Source organism: Phalacrocorax carbo, chromosome 6 (assembly GCF_963921805.1).
Source record: "Phalacrocorax carbo chromosome 6, bPhaCar2.1, whole genome shotgun sequence".
NCBI lineage: Eukaryota > Metazoa > Chordata > Aves > Suliformes > Phalacrocoracidae > Phalacrocorax > Phalacrocorax carbo.
The window spans coordinates 9,383,337-9,408,861 of NC_087518.1; the positions used below are offsets into that span (position 1 = coordinate 9,383,337).

Sequence of the window (25,525 nt, forward strand, 5' to 3'; positions counted from 1 at the left end):
TCTGCAGGCCAAGTCACACACCTGGAAGGATCTTCCACTGAACAGATATTTCAAAAGCACTGCACAGGAGCAGTGAAATTTCCACACTGAGTTAGCCCACTGTACAATCAAAACTCACTGGTATTGCACCTCTGTAGGAGGAAGCTGAGGAGCTGTTCAGTGGCTGAAAATGAAAATATTATCTCCTCAATTTCTATATATGCTTGGTTCTTAGACAGCCACTGCTGGCTACCTTTCTGTTTGCTTCTTTCAAACTTTTCACGCCTAAGCAAAAGGTCTCATTTGCAGATTATATCAAGATAAAGAAAATAGCACTATGAGCAGCCTAGAAGTAGCAAAAAACCCTAGAGATTTGTTTACTTTTCCTTGTCTTTAGCCACCCGTTAGACAGGAAATACAAAGTAGGCAGCAGGAGGCTGCCAAAAGCGGCAGTGGTTACTGGAGCGCAGTGTGAAGCAATGAAGGTTGCAAAGACAAAAATCAGGGAAAGCAAGATGCAGAAATTCAAGGTGTTCCTTCTACAACTACTCTCACAAAGGTTTTTACACAGATTCCTGGTGTTACACCAGGGCTGCTCTGTCTGATGCAAACAGCCTGCCTTCCCTGCTAACGGTAAATGCCTCCTTTCTCCCTCATCCACAGAGACATACTGCACAGATGACTGCTGCAAAGAAAGATAATGCATGAATCTGTCTTTACTTATCGCACTTATATGTAGAAGCAGAGGATTAAAAATAACCTAAAACTCTTCTCATACTGAAAAAGCAATTGCCTTGGTAGGTTTCTGTATACCAGTGTTTCTCACTTTTGATCCCAGAAGCCCCTTTGAGGATTGCTTCTCTACTACAGCATGAAAATAAAGAATTGTACGCAAGGCGACGATGCAAGCAAATTATCCAATATAGTCAATTTTCATTTAAATGATTTACATTACAATTTAATGGCACAATATTCTGTTGCCTGATCTGGATGATCTTGTCTGCTTAAGCCACAAATTACAAAACAAAATGAAACTAGAGTATTTATTTTTGTGAATCTTCTTCTGTGGAGCTTATGTTCTCTTTTGCAGTTTTCATTTTCTTAAAACCAATAGGAACTTCTGCTCTTCCTAAAAGAAACTGTTCCCACTTGGGAAGAGATTCTTTTATTGATGCCCAATAGAGAGTCTGAGAAAGACACAAGAAAAAAATAAACTTAATTTCAAAATCTGTGTCAGCCTGTTTAAAAACAATATAGATATGCAATGCATTATTAAATCTTGCCTTATAAGTGAAGCAATTCGCAAAAGAACAACATACTTGCACAAGAAATTTCTAATCTCTTTTATGATACAAAATACCAGCCAGGAAAGATTTCATTCTGCAGCATGAACGTGAAGTGACTGAATGTGCCCTCTTGTGGTAAGCAACAGATTAGTTGAGACCCTCACCTTTAATAAAATATTTTCCGTCATAATAAACTTTTCCAAAAGCAGCTTTTATATTTAAGTACATGTTAGCGGAATGTGATTTTGAAGTGGAAAAAAATTGTTTAGTGTTTTAAACAAAAAGTGCTGTGTAAATTGGTTATCCTAGAAAAGTTTGCAGTAATGTAGTTCAAAATATTTGAGTAAAATTTTAGCTGTAGTAAGTCACTGACGAAGTAATCGGCTCCAGTATTTGGATCACAAATGAAAAAAAGAAAACAAAAGCTGTATACTTACCCTGTGGTCTAGGAAAACCACTATGGATTACCTAACCCTCTTCTCTGCATTACCCTGTGCCGCTGAGTAATAAATTTAACTTCTGTTTTATCTGTGGAATGGACATACCATGCATCGGTTTTGTGCTGGTATCCTAAGAATAACTTTGTTGTTTGTAGGATTTTGAAGACAATTTTAAGTGCCCTATATTATATTTTTTCTTCCCACATAATACTGTGATCAAAGAGCTGTATTAGGCCAACGCTTTAATCCATCCACCAATGTAAGTATTTTTAGACATTGATATCCATTCCGAAAAAAGTACTTTTGTAGTAGAAAACATTTATGGTATATATGTATTAAGCCTTTTTTTCTTTACTTGTTTAAGTATATAATGTAGAAGCAGCATACCACAAAACTGAACATCTCCCTGCAGAGTATTAGATTCCTGGCTAATCATTCTGATCCTTACATGTAGCTCAGATATAACTGTGGCTCTTGCAGATTTACAAAAATATTTTCTTCAACAGATTTACTCAAAGAATCTTTTTTGACAAGCATATGTGCTGTCACACAAAACTACTCCGACTTAGCAAGCTGGGGATCCATTATAGCCATAACTTTCAAAGTATATTAATACAGACACATATATGGCTGAGTGAAATATGCTCAGAAGTGTTTTGGAACAAAGCATGCACAAGAATTTTGTACCATGAAAGAAAGTTTTCTTTCTCCACTATTTATAGCACTCTTCTTCAGAAGTATAAAACAGGCTGAAATAGGATCTTCTCCTTCAAATAGTAATTCTGTTCTCTCTAAAATTCAACCGCTGCTGCAGAGTGTAGACATCTCTGCAGCCATAAGCAACTGCTCTGCATTCTCCAATACATGCGGACTTTGGTCTACATCCCACAAGCAACTTAACACGCGACAGAGGGAGAAGCGGTCCAAAACAGATCCAAACAACTCTAGAGGTACCTTGAAAGTCCTCTAGGAGTCTACTTCTGAACACAGACAAAATAGGTTCAATATTAGTAGCTTGGCATTTTTCTTAGCATCATTCAAGATGTACAGGTATCCAGGAAAAAAATGTACCCTTTTGTCTAAAATCCCTAAAATATATATATATATATATATATAAATCACTGTGTAGGCATACTCAGTGTGCATCCTGTCACAGTGGTAGGAGTAGGCTATTTGCAAAATGCAAGGACAGACAAAAACTTTTAACAGTAACCAGAACAAGAAGTGATGCCTCTCATTTACGTAACAGCCTAAGCATTACAACGCTTGCCCATTCACAGTGTGAAACTAATGTACAATACACTTCTCTCCACAGGCTGACAGCACTCAGATCTATACCCTTCCCCTCCCTTGACAACACCCTAGCACACAAACTAGCACGGGACACTCCATGCTACCATGCCTGCGGAAAATAAGCCACCGTACAACAAAGAGCCCACAAACCACTGGTGCAAGAAACAAGAGTGGGAATCTGGCTCAGTGGCCTCGTGATTAAGATGTTTAGTTTGCATCAGGAAGAGCTGTGCTCCAGTTCCCATTCCCAGGACTGTTTCTGTCCTCTTCATTCATTCATCACTGCTTCATACTGATAAAGCAGTGCTGGGACTAGGGAACAAAATTGTTATGTTGTATCAGGATAATACTTAGTTCTCAGAGTAACGTGCTGTTCAAAATCTTTATTGTTAAATAATGTTTGAGGGACTGCAGGTTAAGAGATAAAAATCGAGTGTTCCTGCTGTAGCAGTATTTTTCATAAGCTCCCATACAACCATAAAATAACTCTGAGAAGTGAAAATTTCTCCATTCATGCTGATAAACTGTTAACCCTCAAGTGTAAAAATGACAATCTGTGGCAAACTGAAAACAGGGTGACCACATAAACCAAATTAAACAGCTCTGACATAATGAACACAGTAATCTTCTGATATTCACAATATTAATTATTATATTTGACTTCATTTTTAAATAGAAGTTTGCATAGATCTGAAAGCTAATACATATTTCCAACGGAATGCTCCAGAATCGAGGGACCTTGCCCCAGAATTTAGGTTCAGCGTGCTACACAGTACACAGGCCTTTGGCTATACCAGTCACTGGATTTTAAAATCAATTATTTTCACTTTAAGAACATGCTTCGGGGGGAAAAAAAGCAAAATATTTGGTAAACAGCAAATGAAAAGACAGAGTTCTAGGACTTACTTCTAACTTAACAGTATCAGGATGTGGAAGTAAATACACTCTTTCTTGCAGCTTTTTTTCTGCTGCTTCTATATCCTAAAACATAGGCAAAATACATTTTAAAAGCAAACAATGGATTATTAAAAGGAAAATACACACTCACATAAAGACACTTAACTAAATGAACTCATTACAGCTAAGGAGCATTCAAATAACAACACTGAAGGTCAAATCTTTCTGTTTAGTCATTCTGAAATCCAACTTGTACTTGCATCCTACGGTTTCTAAATACGTTTGCCGTACCTTTTGGATACAAGAATAAATTTCATTACCACATAAGACAGTTGCTGTAAAACACCATTATTCTTTCTGGACACTTGGGTAAATTACAGTTAAATTCTGTTCTATAAAACTTCAGAAAACAGAGGGAACAGAATGGTTTTCTCTGTGCTGCACGAAGACTGAAGTATGTATTCTAGCTACTGTAACTGTAAAGTAACTAGGCAATTTATGTGCAAGATCTTTACTCCTCAAGACAAAGATGACTTGCTAATATGCATGCATAACATGTGCACAAAAATGTAGAGCTGCAGCAAGCTGTTCACCAGACAAACTTGGATGACAATGCACCTCACATAGCTTTCTTAAAAAAAAAATAAAATCATCAGTATTTGGGTTTCTGCTTGTCCAGTGGATGCATGCTGGATTCACAAAGGCCTAAATAAATTTTTAAAAGGAGAAACAACCAAAAAACAACAGCAACAAACAAATCAAAACATCCCCCCAAACTAACCGCCCTCCCCCTTTGAAGTTCTGACCCATTCTTGTGGGCTTAGTTCCATACCCAAACATTGAAGAGATTGAGTGGTGGGCAGATGAAGAGAGACAGAAAGGGACGTGGGAGTGGGGTGTGAAGAAGCCAAAGCTGAACAGAGTGGAGGGGGAAAGAAAGTATAGCAGATGGCAGAGTTGGGAGCAGAGAGCGGGTGTGAAGAGTACAACAGAAAAACTAAATGAGAGAGGAAATTCCCCAAAGGGACTTCCCAAATATTCACCACCACTGCCGCTGAAAAGAAGAGTGAGATTCTGGAGGAGCATAACCACAAGAGAGACCAAACATGATTACTCGTATTGAATAATAGCCAATCTGAATACATCAATAAGTAAACAGTGCTCGACTCAAGTTTAGTTTGGAAAATATGACTCAAATTCAGTAGAGTATGATTAATAAAAGCAAAAAACAGCCTTACTGTTAGCTGAAGTTCAACTTAGTGATAAAGATACACTCTATTCATTCAATTTACAGTGCTCATCTTATGTGCAAGAGAATACAGTCATGATGTAAAAGGAATTAATAAGTACAAACCAAATCCAAGCAGAACTGTGCACCCTTTTCTACAGCAAAGTGCATACCCTTGTAGGAAGCTGAAGGATGACCGAGATTTATCCAAATCCTCAGAAGTAGCAAGTGGCCGCCCCTTTTCAGGTGAGAAAAGACTAATGGGGTAAACATATACAGGAGGAATAAGGGCAAAGATGGAAGCTGTTTGAAGTCACAAGCTCAAAATATCAGAGGACAATACAGACTTAACTGACCTAAGGAAGGATTTTCTCTGTTGCGTGTACTTAGAAAAGATACACCACAAATCTCACCAACTGAAGCTCATATCAGTACAGCTCAGACTGAGTCTGGAGAAGTTATCACTGTACTGAAAAGAAGGATCAATCAGTAACATTCACTTCGTATTCTTGCAGAGAATTTTCCTCCATTCTGATTCCTTCTTCCTAATTCCTGTAGCAACTTTCACAGGAAGGAAGAATATCAGTCAAGATCATTATTCCTTTATAGACTTAGCTAAGACATTGGATGTTTACGGTGATAGAAAATTAGTGTCTTTCAGGCAAGAAAGGAGACAGCAGTTGTGCATACATGTTTAGTAGAGAAGGTCACTTTGGCATAGCCTAGATATTGGATGTGTCTTTTTGTTGCTCATTCTAGTTTGTATGTTGTGCAGTCTATTGTCATTCAGAATACTGATTTAATGACAGACAGTGAAAGAAATTTTTGCTCGAAGGTGTAGTATGCTTTAGAAAATAACTGGAACTTCTCAAAGATTAGATGGCACTTCTTGTGTGTCTATACAACTGGTAAGCTTTGTAGGAAAAAGAAATCCCCATCATCGATATAAAAATAAATACGTCGGCAGTGTAAACTTTGGAAAAAAACAGCAAAATGGTAGAGAAAAAAAGAGAGCATCTTACAACACTTCCCCTAAAACCACAAGGACTGGAACAAAAACAATTCAAGACCCTTCCCCAGAGGTAAAACGGAATGCATGACACATGCATCACTTTTAGGGGACCAAATTCAGCTGTCACTTATATTGATATCAGTCTGGCAGAATCCCACTTAAATAATTCTAGAATTACATGCCTGTGAAGGAAAGCAAATTTGGTCTAAATTACCCTTCCAATACTATCCACTATATAGCATATTCTTTATTTTCTATTTCCTATTATAAGCTGTTGCACAGTAATATACATTTCTAAACACAAGAAATGTTACTGAAAAACAAATGTCATAAATCAGGTTATAAATACTAATCTAATTTCTGCTTTTATTACGACAACATTATATAAGTACCAAATGATACAGATTTCCCTAATCTGCGGTCTCCCACTAAAGACATCAAGGAAAATACTATGATGATTATATTAAAATGCTGAACAAGTGCTTATAATGTTAAAATTCCAATTAAAAAAATGTTTAGTTCCTTGCTTCCTACTGATTATAAACAAATTAATTTTGAAATGCTTTCCTGTGCATAAATATCAACTACCACAGAGAAAGAAAAACGTCTTTTGCTATGATCACATAGTGAAAACAACTGATTTTGCTTACATGCAGAAAAACAGAAATGCAAATAAAAAAATAACACTTCATCATGTCCATGTATTTTTGAGTAGGCCAAATCAACAACTCTCCACATGGTAACTGTGAAATGTACAGTGCCTGGTATCAGGAACAATATTCTGAAGCTGGCACATTAATCAGTCTTGTTTTCAAGCTTCTCATATATTATTCTGCATAGATTTTTTTTTTCCTGTTTTCTTCTGTTATCAGAAAGCATCTGCAGGAGTGCATGCCTGTTAAAACTAGTATAAAATTAATAGATTTAAACTGATTTATGCTACTTATCCTGCAACAGAATTTGTTTTGATACATATGTTTTTGCTTTTTTCCCCCGTACAAACACCAACATTTTTGACACTTGAAAGGAACAATTTTGAGGATGTGACAGAAGATGGCAAATATCTGTTTAACTGCAAAAATATTTACACTCTGTATATGTCTGAGCTATTGTTAACATTTCCAATACAACAAGCTTTCAGCATGCAGAAGTATACCCTGGCATTTATTATGTTTGCCTGTATATGTTAACTGAGAATGCATTTGTAAAATACAAATAATGATTAAAAAATTATATGTGTGAAATAAAAACCTACTATAAAATGCCTATGGAAAATGGGAGTCACAATGGCTGAAATTACTAATTTAATGGAGCATGAACTGAGGAAAACAAACCATCCACCTCTCCCCAGTCTCCCCCTGAAGCACCTACACTTGTCTATACCCACTACAGAGGCGTCTGATTGCCCCAGCCCAGAATGCACCAGTTTACCAGAGTCCAAGCTGTAATCTTCCTTCTCACAGAGCAGTTCAGAAGGCATCCCTGATTAACTGTTCTGCCTTGTCTGCCACTGCCTAAATACAGCTTCCATTTAAATACAAAGAGTGCCTGCAACAGAATTATACCCACCCAAAATGTCAACATTTTAAATCTTGACGAGGCTCTGCACGAAGAAACAAAAAAAATTTTGGTGACATGAATTAATTTTGTAATTTTCTAGAGTAAAACTTATTGTTTCACTAAACACAATACATGCAATTTGGACCCTTAATAAGTAAGAATTTAAAGAGAATGCATGAGAGGTATTGTTTTCTGCTGTTTCTTGAACAACAGACAAATATTTTTCAAATGCATGCTCATGTCAGTGCTGCATGGTCAAGTGCAATCTCTTCAAACCTGGATGCCTAAGCTAGGGGTTCCAGAAGAGGTTTTACCATTCTGGTCCCTGCCATCAAACATAGATCTTTTTAATTGCCCATTCTCAAACATCTGCTGAATTTACCTAGGAAATGCAAATCTTACCTAAATATGACAATAGGTATGTGGAACAGCTATTAACTTTAACAACAGTATCACCACTAGGAAAAGCCAGAAATACCAAATGCCACTTTTACAGCTTTGCAAGGATGATTCCTGAAGTCATTCCACTGAAGAAAAATATTAAACTGAGAACATCTTCCACAACTTCACACAACCCCAGTGGGAGAATAGTTCTTACCCTCGACTAAAAGCATTATAGGCTGGTCAGCCCCTATTTCCAAACATAGCCCCATACCTTGAATCAAAGTATAAAGGTGCTGTGAGTCTTGTCAGACTGAGTTCTCTTAGGCAGACATGTAATAGCATGTGTTGCATCTCTACATGTACTTAAAAAAAAATAGTAGCAGCTGCCACCATGAGGCTCATATAAGAAGGGCATGGGAAATAGGTAGTGATGCCATCAGATAATAAAGACTTGTCATTTAATACTTTTGGTCAAGTTCCAGAAGAGGGAACTCTATATAGGAGAATTCAAGTGATAACTATAAAGCAAACACTTTTTTTTTTTTTTTTTAATTCCCCAAGCTACATAACCATGACATTTCAATGCAGTTCCTGGTAGCTGCAGAAACTTACATTTAAAAGTGCTGCATTCCTTTTATGAGCTGCATCAGCTGCTTGAGTTTGCCATGTCTTTTTAGTCTTTTTGTCTCCTAGATAAGTCTCCATCTGCTGTAGCAGCTCTGATCTCTGAGACAGTCTACAAAGGAAAACATTTTGCTAAGTGGGTAGAACATTTTGCTCAGGAGCTAGAAAATAACCTTTTTACCTTACCCAGTTTTCTCAAAACTATGGGGCTAATTAAGCCGGCTGTAGGGTGGGTGTGCTGGGGGAGGGAAAAGGTACAGGCAGACACCACCTGCTGTGCTTGTATGAAGCTATAATGTTGCAACCAGCAGTCCTCATATGCTAAGGTGCTTAGAAGCACCCAATCTCCCAGAACAGAAAAGACAGGGTGGGTTGGGGTGACTTTATCAGTACTACTCTTGCTCGTTGGCAAGTACTAGTTGTTATAAGAAAAACAGATTTTTCTGAATCATTACTGTATTTGCTTCACAATCTGAGTTTACAGGGCAACAAAGAAGCAATTCTGTAATTGAGGCGTAGAGTGAGAGAATCCAATTACCTTCCTCAAATAGGAATTTAACGGTGACAGGAGGTTAACAATGGACATCTTAAAGCACTACCACCATTGGAAGTAAAAAAACCTCATCATCCTAAACACCCTTAACAGCTAATTCCAATAGTTCATGAAGGAAGAGTGCCACCTCCTGGAACACCAGCCCCTTGCTGAAATACTGCTGTGCCCTGCACAGAGCTCAGATTCACTGTTCGCAGGATGGCCATGTGCAGCGAGGGAGGTCTCGCAAGACCACAACACAAACTGCTGCAAGGCAGGCCACAGCTCTGAAACAATTACTTACATCTCTTCATGTCTTCTAGCAAGGTGAACCTCCTGAGCCAAATAGGATGACATTTTCAGTTGTTTGCCCCAGTTTTGTCACTCTATTAAAGGAAAACCAAGTGAAATTAAAATCTTCCGAAGACATACATGAACATACACTTTTCAGTATTAAACAATTTTGTGTTTAAAGTTGCACGCATGATATTTATATCAGCTATCTACACAAAACCTGCTTATAAATTTTAATATTTGCCACAAGATATTGTTACATTATGCTTTGAATACATGCGGACTAATGTTCATAATACAGTTTATGTAGGTCTTGCTGTTTTCTAATAATTTATGAAAGAACTAAAATTTGACTTTCCAGTTTCAGATTTAGCATTAGGTTTTCTCAAGTTTCAGATGCTTACAACTGCACATGCAAACTATGTGCTGGCATAATTTGTGTATTACTGCTTACATTAGTGATTACTGGCTTTTGTAATGTTACTCTGAACACAAAGTTATACTTGTAAATAACATTTGTAACTACCTCTCACAGATAGAGCCCCCCGTTTAAGTACAGGCATGATTAAGCTAGATAATTTAAGCTGCTTAACCAATTTAACTTTTGAGTGCTTGAAAAATTAAGTGAAAACTTGTTGAGCTCAGCTCTTCAGTACTGTAACACAGTACATCGAATACACAGCTGAAGTTGTTTACATCGTACTGATTTCTTCCGAGGTGAAGACGATCAGCTGCCCACTGCATGCAAATCGAGATCCTGCAGCACTGTTCAGAAGGCTGCAAGTGGTTCACAATCTAGTATTTTTTTCACCTCAGAGATGACTGCATTATTGCCACTTTATTAAACTATTTTATTAAACAGCAAAATTAAAGAAAAGAACCTATCGCGTTTGCAATGCTGAAGGGTGGAGGACTGAAAGATCTCACCAAGATAGAAGAGCATTAGGAAAGGCCCCGAGTCGAGAGATTCGCACATAACTTCGACGCAAGTTATTTACACGCACACTCTCGCTTCAGCAGGGGTCATTTCCTAGGGATGCACGATTCACCCCACTCTGAAAAACACTTATATGCAACTGGCCTGTGGCTCGTGCTTCCCCTTCGTTTAGCAAGGAGCGCATCCCCGCCGGGCTCCGGCCCTCAGCCGCGGCACTGCAGGCCGTTTGCGAGAGCGGGCGAGCCCTCGGCTCATCAGGCAGCGCTTTTGCTGGCAACGGGAGACACCGAAGCACGGGGAGCGCAGCCGCACGCACCTCGTTTCTTTGGGGCAGCCTAGCTTACGGACAGCAGCGACAAACGAGCGCCCGGCGAGGGCACCCGCCGCACCACGGGGCAACCGCGTCGCGGGCTGTTCCCTGGGCGCTGCCGAGGCGGGAGGCCGGGCACAGCCCCGCCGCTCGTCCCCCGGCCGCGCCACACGCCCGTGTAAGGCGGCCCCTGGGCGCAGAAAGGCCGGATCGGGCGGTGCCGCCTCAGGCCAGGGCGCCGCGGCGAGGGAAAGAGCGGGCCGAGCCGGGCAGTGCCGCCCCAGGCCGGCGGACCCGGGGCGGGCGAGAGAGGAGTTGCCACAGGGGGAGCGCGCCGCGGGGCAAGTGGGAGCCGCCCTTAGCCCTACCATTGGAAAAGGGCGGGGGGGGGGAATCTACGAGCCCGTCGGAATGTACCATTCTGTAGGATTGAGGGAGGAGAATGCAGCAAAGAAAAAAAAATAAATAAGAAGACCTAGTTTACCTTCAGCCTCGCCGGCCTCGTAAAGGAAAGTAACCACCCACCATGGTCTCCACGACGCCTTAACCTCCCCCCCCCCCGCTGCTATGGAGACGGCCGGAAAGGTGGAGCCTAGCGCTGATTGGCCTCGCCACGCCCCGGCAGGCGGAATCAGGCGAGGTCGGGATCCATATTCGCCACTGGGATTGGAGGAGCGGAAGGAGGCGGCCCTAATCGTTGCCGGTGGGCGGGATGGGGGGGCAGGGCGGTCTCGTGCGGTGACCGTTGCGCTGAGGGGCGGCCGCACCGGCGTCGGGAGGGCGGGAAGGCGGGGAGCGGGCGTCGGGACGGCGCCGGGACGGCGCCGGTGCGTCAGGCACTGTTCGCGGCGAGATCCGTCGCTGGAACCATCCGTCTCTCCAGCGCACACGCACCCGAGATTTGGCACTAGTTCGGACAAACTTTTTGGGCTTTGCGGCCCTAAAAGAGCGAGGAAGCGCGAACCCGCCCGGCGCGAGGCTAGGTTGTGTGCCCGTCTTCACTCTGCCCAGAGTCCCCTCGTCCCGGCGCCGGCTGGGACTAGGCGTTGTTCTCTAGTTCTCTGGTGAGGTAGACTTTGAAGCCAGTTGTTGCTTTCCTGCCCAAGGCACAGCACATCACATATTTTGGTGCGGGAAGCGCGCTGTGAATGCCAGCCAGGTGCTCCACACGCGTTTCCGAACCCTGTGGTGTGATCTTGCCCTCTGTATATGAGAGCTCAGAATTTCTTCCAGCCCTCAAAGCTGAAGAGTGACTGAGGCTGACACAAGTCCTTTATACGGAAATGTTTATCAAAACGTACTTTTTAAAAAGGCACAGTTAATCTACTTTTTTTTTGTGAATGTTTTGTTCTTTGCAGAAAACATAAACCAAAAAATTCTAAGGCAAATACAGCCAAAAGTTCATTCTTCTTCATTTTCTTCATTGTTGTCTGATAGATTTACGTACATTTACAGCTGAATTCTAAATGCTGCACCGAAAGAGCTTGTTTTCCCTGTTTCCTTTCTAAACATTCTCTGATCCTAGTGTTTCAAGATGTCTCATCATGAGGCTTTCTTACTGCTGATCAGAAGTTTTGTCTTGTGGTTCTTCAGCTCTTTATCCTTTCCATTTTCTTCCATTCTCTGATTTTACATTTCTGCAACAAACATTAATTCACTTTATGACATATAATTAAGTAGAAAATCTTTAATGTACTTGTCAACTTACCCCTGCTTATTGCAGCAGTCAGGATAAATAGTACTTTATATATTTTTTTCCCCCCACCGTTGTGATTTAAAGACAAGATTTTCCAATAAATGATACGGAGAAATAGGAGCCTGTCCCCAGTTCTAATGGTGTGAAAAGCTAACGGTTACGGTCTCACTAAACTTAATGGAAAGCCTAAGTGTTTTGCATATTCTACTTTGAGCTACACCAGTTCTCTGTAATGGTGGTGATCTTTCTTTCTTGTAGCATTTAATACATTTCAGAAAGAATAGAGACAAATGGAAGTTTGGTTTACATAAACTATTATATATGCCATTTGTGGAAAGAATGCAAAGAGCATTTTAGTTAAGCTACAGATACTGTCAATTGTTCAGTGTTGCAGAAACAGAGACAGGATGGAAACCATAATTTCTTAATGACTGCTTTATGCGACAGTGGATGAAACACTCTGTAAGTTCATAGCTAATGAGCTATAAACTCTACATTTAGTTTTTCAGTTTTAATGTTCTTTTTTCATTAGAAGAGCAACCTAACCTAGATCAGTTCCCAACTTGTCAGAAATATAAGCTTTAAACTTATTTAAAACAAAAAAGAACAGTGCTAGTAATAGCCAGAAATGCCCAACAGCAGGCTGTTGTGTATAGGTGGTTCACTGTATCTGCAAAGCGCCCACAGTGACGTCGGTAAGGGTCGTTGCAGAACCCGGGCTTTATAGGTTGGAGCCACTTACATGGGGAAAGACATTCTGTTTCATATATTAATGTACTGGCATCTAATGTGTTCTACAGAGCATCATGTCACCCACCTGCCCCGCCCACCAGTTTCTAGTTATGCTGTGCATGTTGCAGAAAAAAGTATTTAATTTTTTTTATATGTGTGTGTCTTCATGTAATGCTTCTCTCTTTGTGTGAATTTACTGTTGGATCGCTGGTATAATAATTTGAAACAGTATATTTACTGCCCAGTTGTGCTAGTGTGACCATGTGCAAACTTTAAGACCAGTGTGGTCTCTCTGTTGCTTGGTTGCAGCCTGCAGAAGCTGCAGATCGTGTACTCCATCAGTGCCTAAATATGGATTTAGGACTTACTGTTAGCACCAAAATGTTGGCATTGTGACCCTAGGTTTTTCCTCAACCCTGCAACTTGTTTTTAGTCTGAAAATTTAGAGAAGCGTCTTCCGAGCGAAATTGGTGAATTTTAACACTAGGTGGCACTTAAACACAGCTAACGAAGACTTCAGTCTTGCAACACACAAAAACAGTCAAACACATTCTGTTCTAACATGCAGTTAATTATATCCTCAAAATGATGTCTTGGATTGATATTACTAAACAAACATGTATAAAATGTAATTACAGGCAAGTGAAATAAATACTGTAGGCTTATAATTGCAAGATATATTTTTTTCTTGTAATATGCCACACACCTGTGCATAGTTTATATAGCTACTATTTTATTTTGTCATTTTTACTAGCATTTAGAATGGCGCGATTTAGCTTTATGTGCTTTTATTTACTGGTACCAATTTTTGCCATATGTCAGTTTTTAAAAAATGGAATGTTTTTATCTATTGGGATTTTAAAACAGGAGTATTTCAAAGGGAAAACAGTAAGATTTTTTTTAAAATATGAAACTGCATCAAAACTTTTTTAAAAAAATGCATATGTTTCAGGTTTTTTCTAATTGCTTTGTTTTCCTCTTCCTTCTTTACTTGCCTTTTGAAGGTACACCTCTATTGCTATGGTAGCTTAATATCCACTTGGAGGCCCAAAGTCTATCTGTTCATAAACATTTCTTAAGTGATACCATTGGTAAAATATACCAGGCCTACAGGATGGTCTAAGAGCCATGAGATCCCATCAGAGCAGCTTGTGGCCACCACCCTGGCTTCTGGCAGTCTTTCCTATCAAGTGCCGAAGTGGTTGGTGGTATTTCAGTCAGCTGCACAAGCCCTGGGCGCAGCTGCTTTCAGTGACAACAAGCTGAACAGGCACAGGCGTGCAAGGAAATGTCCTCTTGGCGCAGAGGCAAGCTAATAAAGCATCAGACGTAGAAAGTTCAAAAATGAACTTCTCATTCCTCTTTCCCCTCATGTTCCAGCATTCAGGGAGTTGCTCAGCCTTATCGTTGGCTGGTCCTGTACCATCCTCCGCTCAGGGTTACAAATAGTAAGATTAGAGCTGAGACAAAGCTCATAAAGAGTAGGATGACACAACAACACGTTCCTGTATTTGCATGTTGTTATTTGGCAGCTAAAGATGTGTATTTGGTGTGGGAAAGACTGGACCACGTGTGGAAGTCACACTTTGTTGAAGGAAAATTGCCACTGTGTGCTTAGACAAACTAATGTGAACAACCTGTGCGTGCTGGTTGGAATTGCCCCCGGACATCAGGTGAACCAGAAGCCAAACAACAGACCCAGATGGGCTCAGCACCTGTCAGCCGGTGCAAAAATAGTTGTCCAAGCTAAAGACAGTTGGGTCAAGTTCAGAGCAAGAGTTGGAAGACCTGTGGGAAGAGGAAGAACCGACAGCTGTGAGCGCGAGGGCAGGGAGGTGGTGGAACTCTGACCAGTTTATCTGCCCGTGGATGTGCGGTGTAACATTGCAGATCAGGCTGGCCAAACTCTCCAATGGCAAAGAAAAAAATAATGGTTGCGGTAGAAAGGCATGAGGAAGAGAATATTTTCTTTATGCTTCAAGTAGAGGTAAAAACCTGATAATAGGACAAAGCTAAGAAAATTAGTATTCAGCCATGAATTCTTTGATTTTTTTTTTCTTTTGAGAAAGAATATTTTAGGTTCTGAAACAATCTTTCCAGGTAGTAGTAGATATAGCTGTGAAACATAAACTAGCCTAGACAATACCTGAGACAGTTTACTGATGCGCCCATTCAGTATCGTCAAGGGCATACGTGCCCTAACAGGTGCTTTCTGTCAGTAGTTTCTGTGGCACAGCTACTTCTTTTTGAAGATTTCAAGAAAATAATTTGGCCCTTGAGTAATAACATTAACCCTTCTCTTAAAAAAAAACAAGCCCTACAGGCCTCGATTGACTTTAGCAGAAGTACAGGTAGTAGAATGTTTCACAAGTAATTATAAAAACTATTTACAGTAATTAGCTTGAATCTAATTACTTCTCAGCATGTTAGGATAGTAAATTACGGCTTTATTTCAAACAACTCCTGTTGTCTGTTTTCCCTAAGCTGAGCACAGGAAACCCAACAAAAACAAACACTTGGAGAACCACCATTCGCAGTTCCTGTTTGAAGTGTGTCGAACGGGGATGCTCAGCTTTGATCTTGCAAGCGGCACTTCACTTACCCATGCAGACTTCAGCTTTCTTCCCATACGCGCAGAGAACATTCTCCTCCTAAGAGCAATGAGAGGATGCACATGAACGAGAGGGACAGAAATACACCTTTTAGCTCTTAACGAGAGAGTCACACCCTATGATTTGTACACGAGAAGGCTGATTTTCCTAGGCTCCCTCCCTAATCAGTGCAGAGGGATAAGCTCTCCTTGACAGTGATGCGGAGTACGAGGCTGAGCATTTGGAGTTGCTCTGAAGGACCAGAGGTGCCTTTCCTCTGAGCTGTGTAGGGAGCTTTGAGAAGCTGGCTTCCTCAGATCGGTGCCACTCATTCTGTACCTGGTCAGTGTCTGATCATCTGCTTCAAAGCCAACCACAGCTTATGTCTATCATGCCCTAGTGGGGGTTCACTGGTCTACCCGAGATTGATCTTGCCTGCTGTGCAGACAGAAGGCCTGTCAGCTCTGGCCTGATTTGAGGTTCCTGTTCAAAACCATAGCAAGTTTACTGAGGAGCAAGGCAGTGCCTGCTAATGTTTGTGTGGATCCAACCACATGCAGGCACTGCTGGTTATTTAAACAGTCCTCCAACCTCTTTCCCACTCTGCTTTGAGCGGACCGGACTATTTAACTTTGTGTCCGCCCTTGCTCTGGGGCAATGATAAACTCCATCTTCAACGTTAGTCCATTTGCGCTGGGTGTGCAAGTCAGGCTGTAACTTTTATCCCCTGTAAGTAAGTAATGCTATTGCCATCTGGTCTTCCATTAAAATTGTCTTATTCTGCAAGGATGATACATCTGCAGAAGCAAAAAGTACTCTGAATTTTAATATATGCATTTATGTGACTGTCAAGACGCCTGATATTAATAGCTTGACTTTTACTGTAAGCAGAGGTAGAAGAAATAACACCACCTTCACAGTTCTGGCACAGTTTCCTTATGAGATGAATTCTCAGCCCATAGTTTCTGTCTCTGTTTTTTGCCATACAAACCTGAGCGGGAGTGTTCTATTTTTTATTTCAGTTTAGATTTTGAATGCTTTTATTATGAGTTTCTTCAATCCCTGAGAGAAATTAGAGAGGCAGCAGTGCTTCTCTTATTGCATAACACCAACATTTATTGACAATAAAAATAACTGAACTTGCACAAGAAGCCAACTTCTAATAAACCCTTTTACTCGGTTGTTGTTACGAAAGGTTGAGCTTTTCATTTTTTACAAAACACCAACTCTTTAAAGAAAGGTCAGTCAATCTTTTTAGAAAGATTTAATAAATGACTTCTCCCCCCTTACCAAATTTAGTCTTTTGTTGAATTGTTTCACTTCCTATTAAAGCTTCACAAAAATGTACCTTCTATTATATTTCTTCTAATAGGTTTCTCAGCCTTATAACTATAATAAATTTGTCAGTCTAGCTTCACTGAACACTGGACTTGAAAATCCTACCCACAATAGATTATAAATATAACCATTTCTAAACCCTTTCAAGAAGTTTTACCCTTTCTTTCAACACATTTTATGTACTCAGCAATTCAGTGAAAATAACCTTTCAGAGTCATTCTTTAAACTCTCTTTCTTGGTGATAGCACAGTCGAGTCATTTGATCAGTCAGTCAGAAAACCTGAGGTCTGTTCCCATCTCTGCCAGGGTGGATTCACAGTCTGAACCAACTCGCTTAAAGCCAATGTTTTCTTAAGTGTTCATTCAGAGGAAATGACCAACTTGACCCATATAGGGCCTGATTTCCAGAGTAGCCGAGTGCTCAGAACTGCAATTTAAATCATTTTGAGTGGTGCCTTTAGCACTGCTAAAAAAAAAAAGTGTCTAATGGCATCTTGTTAGGTAACCAGAAATTAAGACCCTCAGAAGCAGTTTTTATAGCAGATTTTAAAGACATGCAAATATCTTTCTTTTGCCTAATCTCTTTGCTCTGTATTGCTTCGATGAAATCTGGTTCTTGGTTTTGGTTGGGTTTTTGGTTTTGGTTTTTTTTTTTTCAGGAGAGACGTGAATATTTTTTTAGAAATACAAAATACTGTTTTGATAAAAAATTCTTGTCAGAGATGGAAATTTTATGTTTTAAAGTTTGTATGAGTGAATGTAAACAAGATGTAACAAAACCTTTAGAACATTAATAACTGTACTAAAAGCAGAGAGGCAAGCAACATGATCACATAAAGCTCAGACAAGCAAACAGAATTGAAATATCTCAAGCCCTGTGTCATAGAACAAATCAACTTCACATCATAACACTATGTAAAGAATAAATAGCAATGCATCATATTTGCTTTGTATGGATGAATGGGAAGCAGAGAGAGGCAAGGGTTATCTAAGTAATACAAAAGTGTAATTAATGAACACTTCCAAGGGACACAAATAATCTGCACTAATCCCAAATTACAGCACATACTCTGTCCTTCAATTTAACCCCCCTTCTCAGGTTTACCGACAATCAGCAAACGGAGGAAAAGATGGACTACCTCACCCCTCTTCCCTTTTGAGAGAACTGTTGAGCTGAGCTCCTTACAAGCCCGTTATGGCTCATTCTGCTTATTTGACCAGCTGTGGTGGTTATGGTGTGTTTCTGGTCACCTGAGTTTAAGGAAAACAAAGAGGTATAGAAAAAGCTTTTAGGATGACCAAGATAGTGGAGGGGGATAGTTTTATGAGAAGAGATTAAAATGCTTGGCTTATTTATCAAAACAAAAGCAGGAAGAGTATCCAATTGTTTTCTATTAATACATGAGGAGTGTTAACATCAGAGGAAAAAAAGCTTGTTAAGCAAAAGGATAGAGCTAGCAGAAGGACAAATGGATGTAATGAGTAAATCTTTTCTGGAACAGAGAAGTCTGAGGAAAGTGCTTAAGCATCAGACAAGTGAACTTCTAGTACAGCCTCCTAGAAAGGGTGGAGGGGGAGGGAGAGCAAGAAAATGGATTCATGTTAACACAGACCTTCATCAGTTTGTGACTGCGAGTCTGAGACATGGCTTTCTGCGCAACCTTCAGAGGGAAGCCTGGCTCGCAGAGCCTTCCCAATGGCAAGTCTTTCGTAGCAGCCATATTCTGCTGAGCCGTGCTGGTGGAACTGCAGAGTCACATCACCAGCGTCAACCCTGTAATCAGCTGCTAGTCGTCTTTGAGAGAAAACTCGGAAATTAGAGCTCTAAGTCACCTGCTGCTCTGTGCCTCTGGCTATGAATAGTATTGCAGAGGGAAAATAGACAATAAACCATGTAATGCAGAACTTCTGCAGTCTGCTTGGCTGCGCCTGCCAAGGCAGCCTGCTTGCAGTTGACACCAATGCTATGTAGGTGTGTAGAGTGTTGCCACACCATTCAGGCATTGGAAGGAGAATGTTTTTAACAGAATATCTCTGTGTTGTGAAGATCTTTCTGTCTGCGTAGGCTTCCTAATGTAAACTGCTATTTGCTGTGATCTCACTATGAGCTTTAGATTACAAAGTCCTACATGACGTTATTTGTAGTTGGCTGTTTGTCTAAACCTTTTTCATAGCCTAAGGCACAGAAAGGCAGGTGAATTTAAATTTTACCTTTCGAGTTGGTTTTCAAATGCTGTCAGTTTAAACTATCAAAATAACAGCAAGTTCTAACAACATTCTCAGATTTTCTTGCCCAATTGACTATCTTTGACTTCACTGAACTGGGCTCTATTTGTGATCAGAGTTACAGAGAGCACTATAGAGTCCAGGCTTTAAAATAACTGGGTAAAAATGTCAGTGCTGCCATTGACGTGAAAAGGGTCAACACTTGTTTTTCTGTCATTTATGTTTTGTCTTAGTAATAAGGTAGTAAAGGACATTTTATTTGGAAAGATGAAACAGTGAGTTCAGTAAAAAATAAGAGAAAATAAGTACATTCCAAGGAATGAGAAAATGACTTTCCTTAGGGAGTATCATTTATTTTCTTCATTAAACCATATCACAGAAGGATATCAGTTGCTGGTCAGCTCTTCATTTTCTGAAAATGGTCATGACTCTGGCAAAAGCTGTAGAGTTACAGCAGTTTATATCAGTTTTTTTAAAAAGCATATTTTTCTAATTAAATGAGGCTTATGCAGTCATGCTCTGTGTGTGCACGTACACATAGCTGTGCACGCATGCGTGCACACATCTATTACATATCTTTTTTTCAGTAATTTTCGAAGTTGACCAATTGCAGTCAAATTCAACACCAAGGTTACTAGTCCCAAAGACACTGCAGTTCTAAAAGTTTTTTGAAAACAGATGGCTATTCAGAGAAGAAGAAAGGCTACAAGGAGAGCTTACCACTTGCTAGATGTCAGAGGGTCCCTGTAGGATTTTTTTCCTACCAACTCAAATCCGTAGGAAACTGGGCTCCTTGGTTCTGTTATTCATAGAGCTGCTTATCTACTTACAGTTCTTCTGTATTTAAAGCAAGTGAAATGAAACCAGTTTATATAAGGAATCAAACGATCTGTTGCTAAAATATGGACTGCTGTATAAATCAAGCCGTTAGTGCGATGCCCTAAATTTCCTCTCTGGAAATGGCTCTCTGTAATTGGCTAATCTCTCAAAATAATTTGTGATACCTTTTTACACATTGTGCCAACTGGAATAACAAACAGGGCTGATTAAAATTATGCTTCCCCTGTTCTATTTTAAAAATGTTGTTCATAACTTTTATATACTTTGACTTGCTTAGACTGTTACAGGCTCTGAGAAGGGACTGTTGCTTCTGCACTAGAAGATGCAGAGCCAGGTGAGGAACTGGTTATTAGTCTCTGCTCATGTATGAGAGACTGTGGGTGTTACCTGTAGGAAGGGTCATGAAAGCACTGTCAGGATCTATGGCCTTAATCGCACACAGCATGCTGAAGGTAGCAAGGTACATCACCATAAGGTGCTGAAGGTACCTCCCAAAAAAGCAATCTCTGGCAGTAAAGGATAATTTTCAAAGTAACCCAAGTATTATTTATCAAGCACTTTTGGACACTAGAGGAGTAATTTCTGGAGCACATCTCCCACTGTAGATATAGCATAGAATTGGGAGTAACATTCATTTAAAATCAGCAACCAGATGAAGAAAAGAAACTATAGGAATTCATTCTGAAAGGCAACTAAGTATTTTTTAAAAAAATAAAGAGCCAGTTAATTTGGGACAGTGGAGTTGGAATTAAACAAGTCAGGAACTATTCAGTCACTGAGTCTCTTTAGAGATGCACTGTGGGAGAGAACCAAAGTGAATCAGTAAAGAGACATTTTTAAAGGACTTCAGCTCTATTCCATTGCTTTTGGCTCTTCAGCTAACTGCTCTTTACCATGTGCGTTCAGTCGCAGCCAGTGGGGTGGCAGGACTGGAGAAGAGCATGCACACCAAACCAGATACCCATGCCGATCCCCACTACCCATGCAGAGCAGCCGCTGCAGCTGGTGATCCACTTTGTCATTTCACACCATCTCACACTAGTGCCTCTGTGCATGGGAGGTGCAGCGTATTGCTCTTGATCTTCATCCTTTTTTGTGCTCTGCATAATACCAAGGGAAACCTTAAAGGCTGACAGCCACCAGTGCAATGCAGAGGAGGATGTACTTGGGACCACAACTTGAGCAGCCTCTGGCCAAGCAATCCCTATTCCTCTGTGGGAGTCTGCAGAGCTGCGTGTGTGACCTGAGGCTGTGTGGCAGTGTCAGGAGCAGCTTTCACCATGTGCTTGAACAAGGAGCTACTGCAGATTTTGCTCCTCTCAGCTAAGAGAGCTGAGTGTTTAGAGCAGAGCAGAAAGGAAACAGCCATCTAGGGACATGCTGTCCACCTTGTTTAGACACCCTGCCCTGTTCTTCCAACCCGAGGTGCTTTTACCACAGAACCCAAGGGCTCCTGTCTCATCCTGATAAGTAACCCTGTATAAGGAGTTATCTTCTAAAAAACCGTGTGTTTGCAAAGCCCACACAAGTTCTGAGAAATAAAAGGAGGTTTTCTTCCCCCCGTAGTTTATTGAGAAGCTTTGTTTTTTGTTTGGTCTCATTGCATATGATTGCAAGACTATGAGGAAATACAAACCCTTGGAAGGCGCAGAAGTTATGATAACCTATGCCTTCCTTCTCATCATCTTCCTGGTGTAGGCTGCATTTAGATTTCATTCACTTGCTTATAGAGAAGCAATTGGATTAGTTTTAGAAAATGACTTGGTATGATATGGGGTGAGGAGAAAGAGACACAGTGAAAGATTTCACAGGCGCAATATTGCGATGTAAAATAAATTGGGAAAATTGTTTACTTTGAGTCAACTTTTTAAAAGGCAGTTAGATTACTATCTACTTCCTAGGCCGAAATACATGTCTGAAAATCAGATTAATCTCAGCGGAAACACTCAGTTAGAGATGGCATCATTCTTTTTAAACTGTCAAAATGTTCTACAAAGCCCTATTTGTAGTTATGGAAAAATAAGGCACACGTCAGAGAAGTGCTTTAGAAAGAACCAGCCATTTGCAATCAGGGTGCAAGACTGAGATCTGTTTGCTGCAACACCATCAATGTTCCAGACAGCTCCTCCCAATATAAGACAGACAGAAAGATCTGTATTACTGAGAGTGTAGGAATATTCATACTGTATCCTGTTTCTAAGAAGGGACAATAGAGGATATCCAGGGAAAGTGATGAAGAGCAACAGACAATTCTTACCAGGCTCTGATGGACAGTAGACGGGGCACATCCTGAACCAGAGGTCGTATCCACAGCTTCATGTTTCCTCCTCAGTTTAAACTCCTTTGTGTAAATAAGGTAAAGAGCAGCATATATAAATAAAGAGCAAAACCTGTCTCTTTATTATGCATCCGCACACTGCTACTGATGATGCACATGGGTCCACAGCTGAGGTCCCAGGATACTCCTACAACAGAATAATTACTATTCATCATAAATATCTTTGTCAGAGGACTGAAATAGATATGTCTAAAATTGCTCAGGAAAATATGCAGTAATGTTGAAAGCCAAGAGATTTAGTGATAAGGTGACAGCAAAATCTTGGCTCTGCTAAAGTCAAAATGAACTTTGCCAGTGGCTTCAGTAAAGCCCAGATTTTTTGCCTTGAGAATCTGCCCAGACCAGCTGCTCTTCCTGGATGTCCTGAGAGTGTCTCCTGCCCGAAGGGGCTCCAAGGAAAGGTGTGCTGTCATGAATTCAGAAAAATGGATTTTAACAAGCATGTGTACACCGTGAAGGCTATGCTACTCTTTTTGTGAACAGCCTACTCTTTCCAGCTTTGCTATTAATTTTCACAAAGTCAGGTACTGCAGCTGAGCGCTCACGGTTGTCAGTGTTTGCATTCCACCTTGTGACGGACAACTGGCAAAAAACATTCAAGTAAAGAGGATTTAGTAAATAAACCCGTTGGCTTGCTATTTAGATAGCAATGGAAAGTGACTGTTCTGAAAAATGAAAAACTTGAGCATACACCACCTTTTTTTCCCCAAGCTTTCCATCTTCTGTATGTACAAATCAGGAAAAGAAACACTCCCAGTCCTACTTTGGCAATTTCTCCGGCCATTTTACAGCAAGTGTTTCCTCTTGCAGGTTTAGTACTTTATGTTGTAGCAATTTTAGTGAGATAAATCTATTAAGAATATGGCTGACATGGATGGGAAGCACAGCTTAGTGTGCTGGTGAAGCTGTGTCTTTAGGCACTAGACAGAACTCCTGTAAAAGGAGGCTTGAAGGTACCAGCTCAGAGATGGAGATGAGAGCAGAGCTGGCCATCACCGTGGCCTCATGGCTGCACTCAGACCCACAAACCTGCGCAGAGCTCTGCTGACTCTGAAGACTGTCAGCAAACTCTTGGTCTTGTTCCCAAACCTGTCTGTACCGGTACGACGGCATGACCTAAGCTTCTGCTATAGGCATCAGTTGCCATGTGGGGAAGTGCAGTACATGGATTATTGATACCCACGTCCTAGGAAGAAGTGGAGCCCTCCAGAATATCAACAGCGTGTGTTAAAATCTAAATGGGGAACACATAATGAAGCTGGGATTACCTGCACAGAGAAACTTCTTAGTGCTTGAGTACGGCCCGTTGGTGCTGTAATCTGTCACAGTCCATACTACAACCTTATAATGAGGTTAGTTTATAAATTATTAATAGATAATATGCGCACCTACAGATAGGAATAACATGGGTTACAAGCTCATCAGCAGATAATGCTCTATTGCAGCAATAACCAACCTGCTGAACTCTGTAATCACCTATAACAACTGAGCCCTATTTGTGAAAAGATCTATTAATTCTTACTAACTATTATGAACGGAAGTTTAATCCAAAACATGGCAGTAATGGGCATACGATATTAGCTTGCTTTTCTAAAACTATTTTGTCTTTCAGTGCTTGCTTATGCTTGACAAGATCCTCTGTAAATAAGAAAAGTGTCAGATAGAACTCAGGTGCGAGGAGGAAGAGAAATTTATTTCTCTTCTACAGTTGCATTGTTAGGAAGCTCAGGTTTTGAGCCTGGCAGCGGCAATAATGGTTTAATGAAAAGAAACTGGTTTGTTACAGCAGTGCATAGAACAACTGTGCAGGTACATTGGGTTATGCAGAAATGCCATCCTGTGGAAGTCACCCCCTGCAACAACTCTTCCGTATCAATCCAATCATATCCCCTAACTGTAGGTGGAGAGCTGGCTATCTAACGCGGCAATGGCCTCTGTGCCAAGCTGGGCAGTAAGTGCCTCATACCCACCTCAGATCTCAGGTTCATGTGGGCATCTGAGAAAGACTGTGGGGTTTGTGTGCTTGACGCAAAAACCGGAATTGCAGGAAGGCTAAAATTCCGCTTTCCTGAAGCTCATTACTTTCTAAAGTCCCTCAGGTCTGGGACTCAAAATAATGGTTTTGGGAAAGCAGGAGGTAAGCTAGAGTAGTTGTAATGACATGGTGTGAAACCAATCATCATCCACCTTACACAAGCTGAAAATTAATTTTTAAAATCCAGCAAGAAGCTAAGAGTAAAAATAAAATATCTGGAATTCTTTTATCTGGAGGTCTGGAGCTCAGGAAGGCGACGGATGTCCCCAGTGCTGTGGAGGTGCCACTCCAGCGAGGCTATGGATTTAGTGCCGCTGTGTGCCAAACGCAGCGTGGAGCAGCTGGCTGTATAGCTTTACAGCTGTAGATATAGTCTCATCTCCTGTGAGAAGCTGAACTGCAAGGATGCTCCCTGCCCTGCACTGTGGCAGGGACAAACACTTCGCAGTGCGGATGCAGCCTACCTTTAGCAGAATAACCGTAGGTCTTTCTTCGTATTGCTTTGCAAGAGTACATTGTATCCTCCACTGGAAACTGAAGTCAACAAAGGAATGGATAGGAAGGATTTTAGTGAATAAATTGGCTTATCTTCTGATATTATAGCAGTAGATAAAATTAAACAGAAAAAACCTGAACCCACAAAAACCAGAATAAACCCTTCCCTCAAGCAATAGCATTTTTGGTGATTATGCTGGGAATAACATGCAACAATAGGATTATGATGACTGCAAATGTACCATATTGAAATAAAATTAGTTTAAAAGGCAGGAACAATATCATCATCAGGTAGCTTTCTTGCAAGGTGGAAAATAGCTTAAATAACTTTGTTGTTGGAACTAGTCTAAGAAATATAAAGGACCCACCCCCCCCACCCACCCCTGCCTCCCCCAATACAACAGTGATTGTGTTAAAAGCAAGACCTCTGGACCTAGAGGGCTCTTTTCATGTTCCCA

At 40.7% G+C, this 25,525-nt stretch overlaps 1 protein-coding gene across 4 annotated transcripts; it reads right to left on the reverse strand.

Annotated features, from left to right (window-relative positions):
* Positions 1-882: 882 nt before the first annotated feature.
* Positions 883-11,348, reverse strand: CEP15 (centrosomal protein 15). 4 transcript variants are annotated; one of them, XM_064453583.1, is made up of 5 exons: positions 11,261-11,348; positions 9,540-9,621; positions 8,692-8,815; positions 3,905-3,979; positions 883-1,166 (listed from the first exon to the last, which is right to left on the reverse strand). In XM_064453583.1, the coding sequence occupies exons 2-5, from the start codon at positions 9,590-9,592 to the stop codon at positions 1,023-1,025; spliced, it is 396 nt and encodes a 131-aa protein (XP_064309653.1). In that variant the 5' UTR covers positions 9,593-9,621; positions 11,261-11,348; the 3' UTR covers positions 883-1,022. The 4 variants fall into 4 exon arrangements, with proteins under 4 accessions (XP_064309653.1, XP_064309652.1, XP_064309656.1 ...); XM_064453582.1 differs by lacking the exon at positions 11,261-11,348 and adding an exon at positions 10,783-11,105; XM_064453586.1 differs by lacking the exon at positions 11,261-11,348 and adding an exon at positions 10,611-10,759.
* Positions 11,349-25,525: the final 14,177 nt, after the last annotated feature.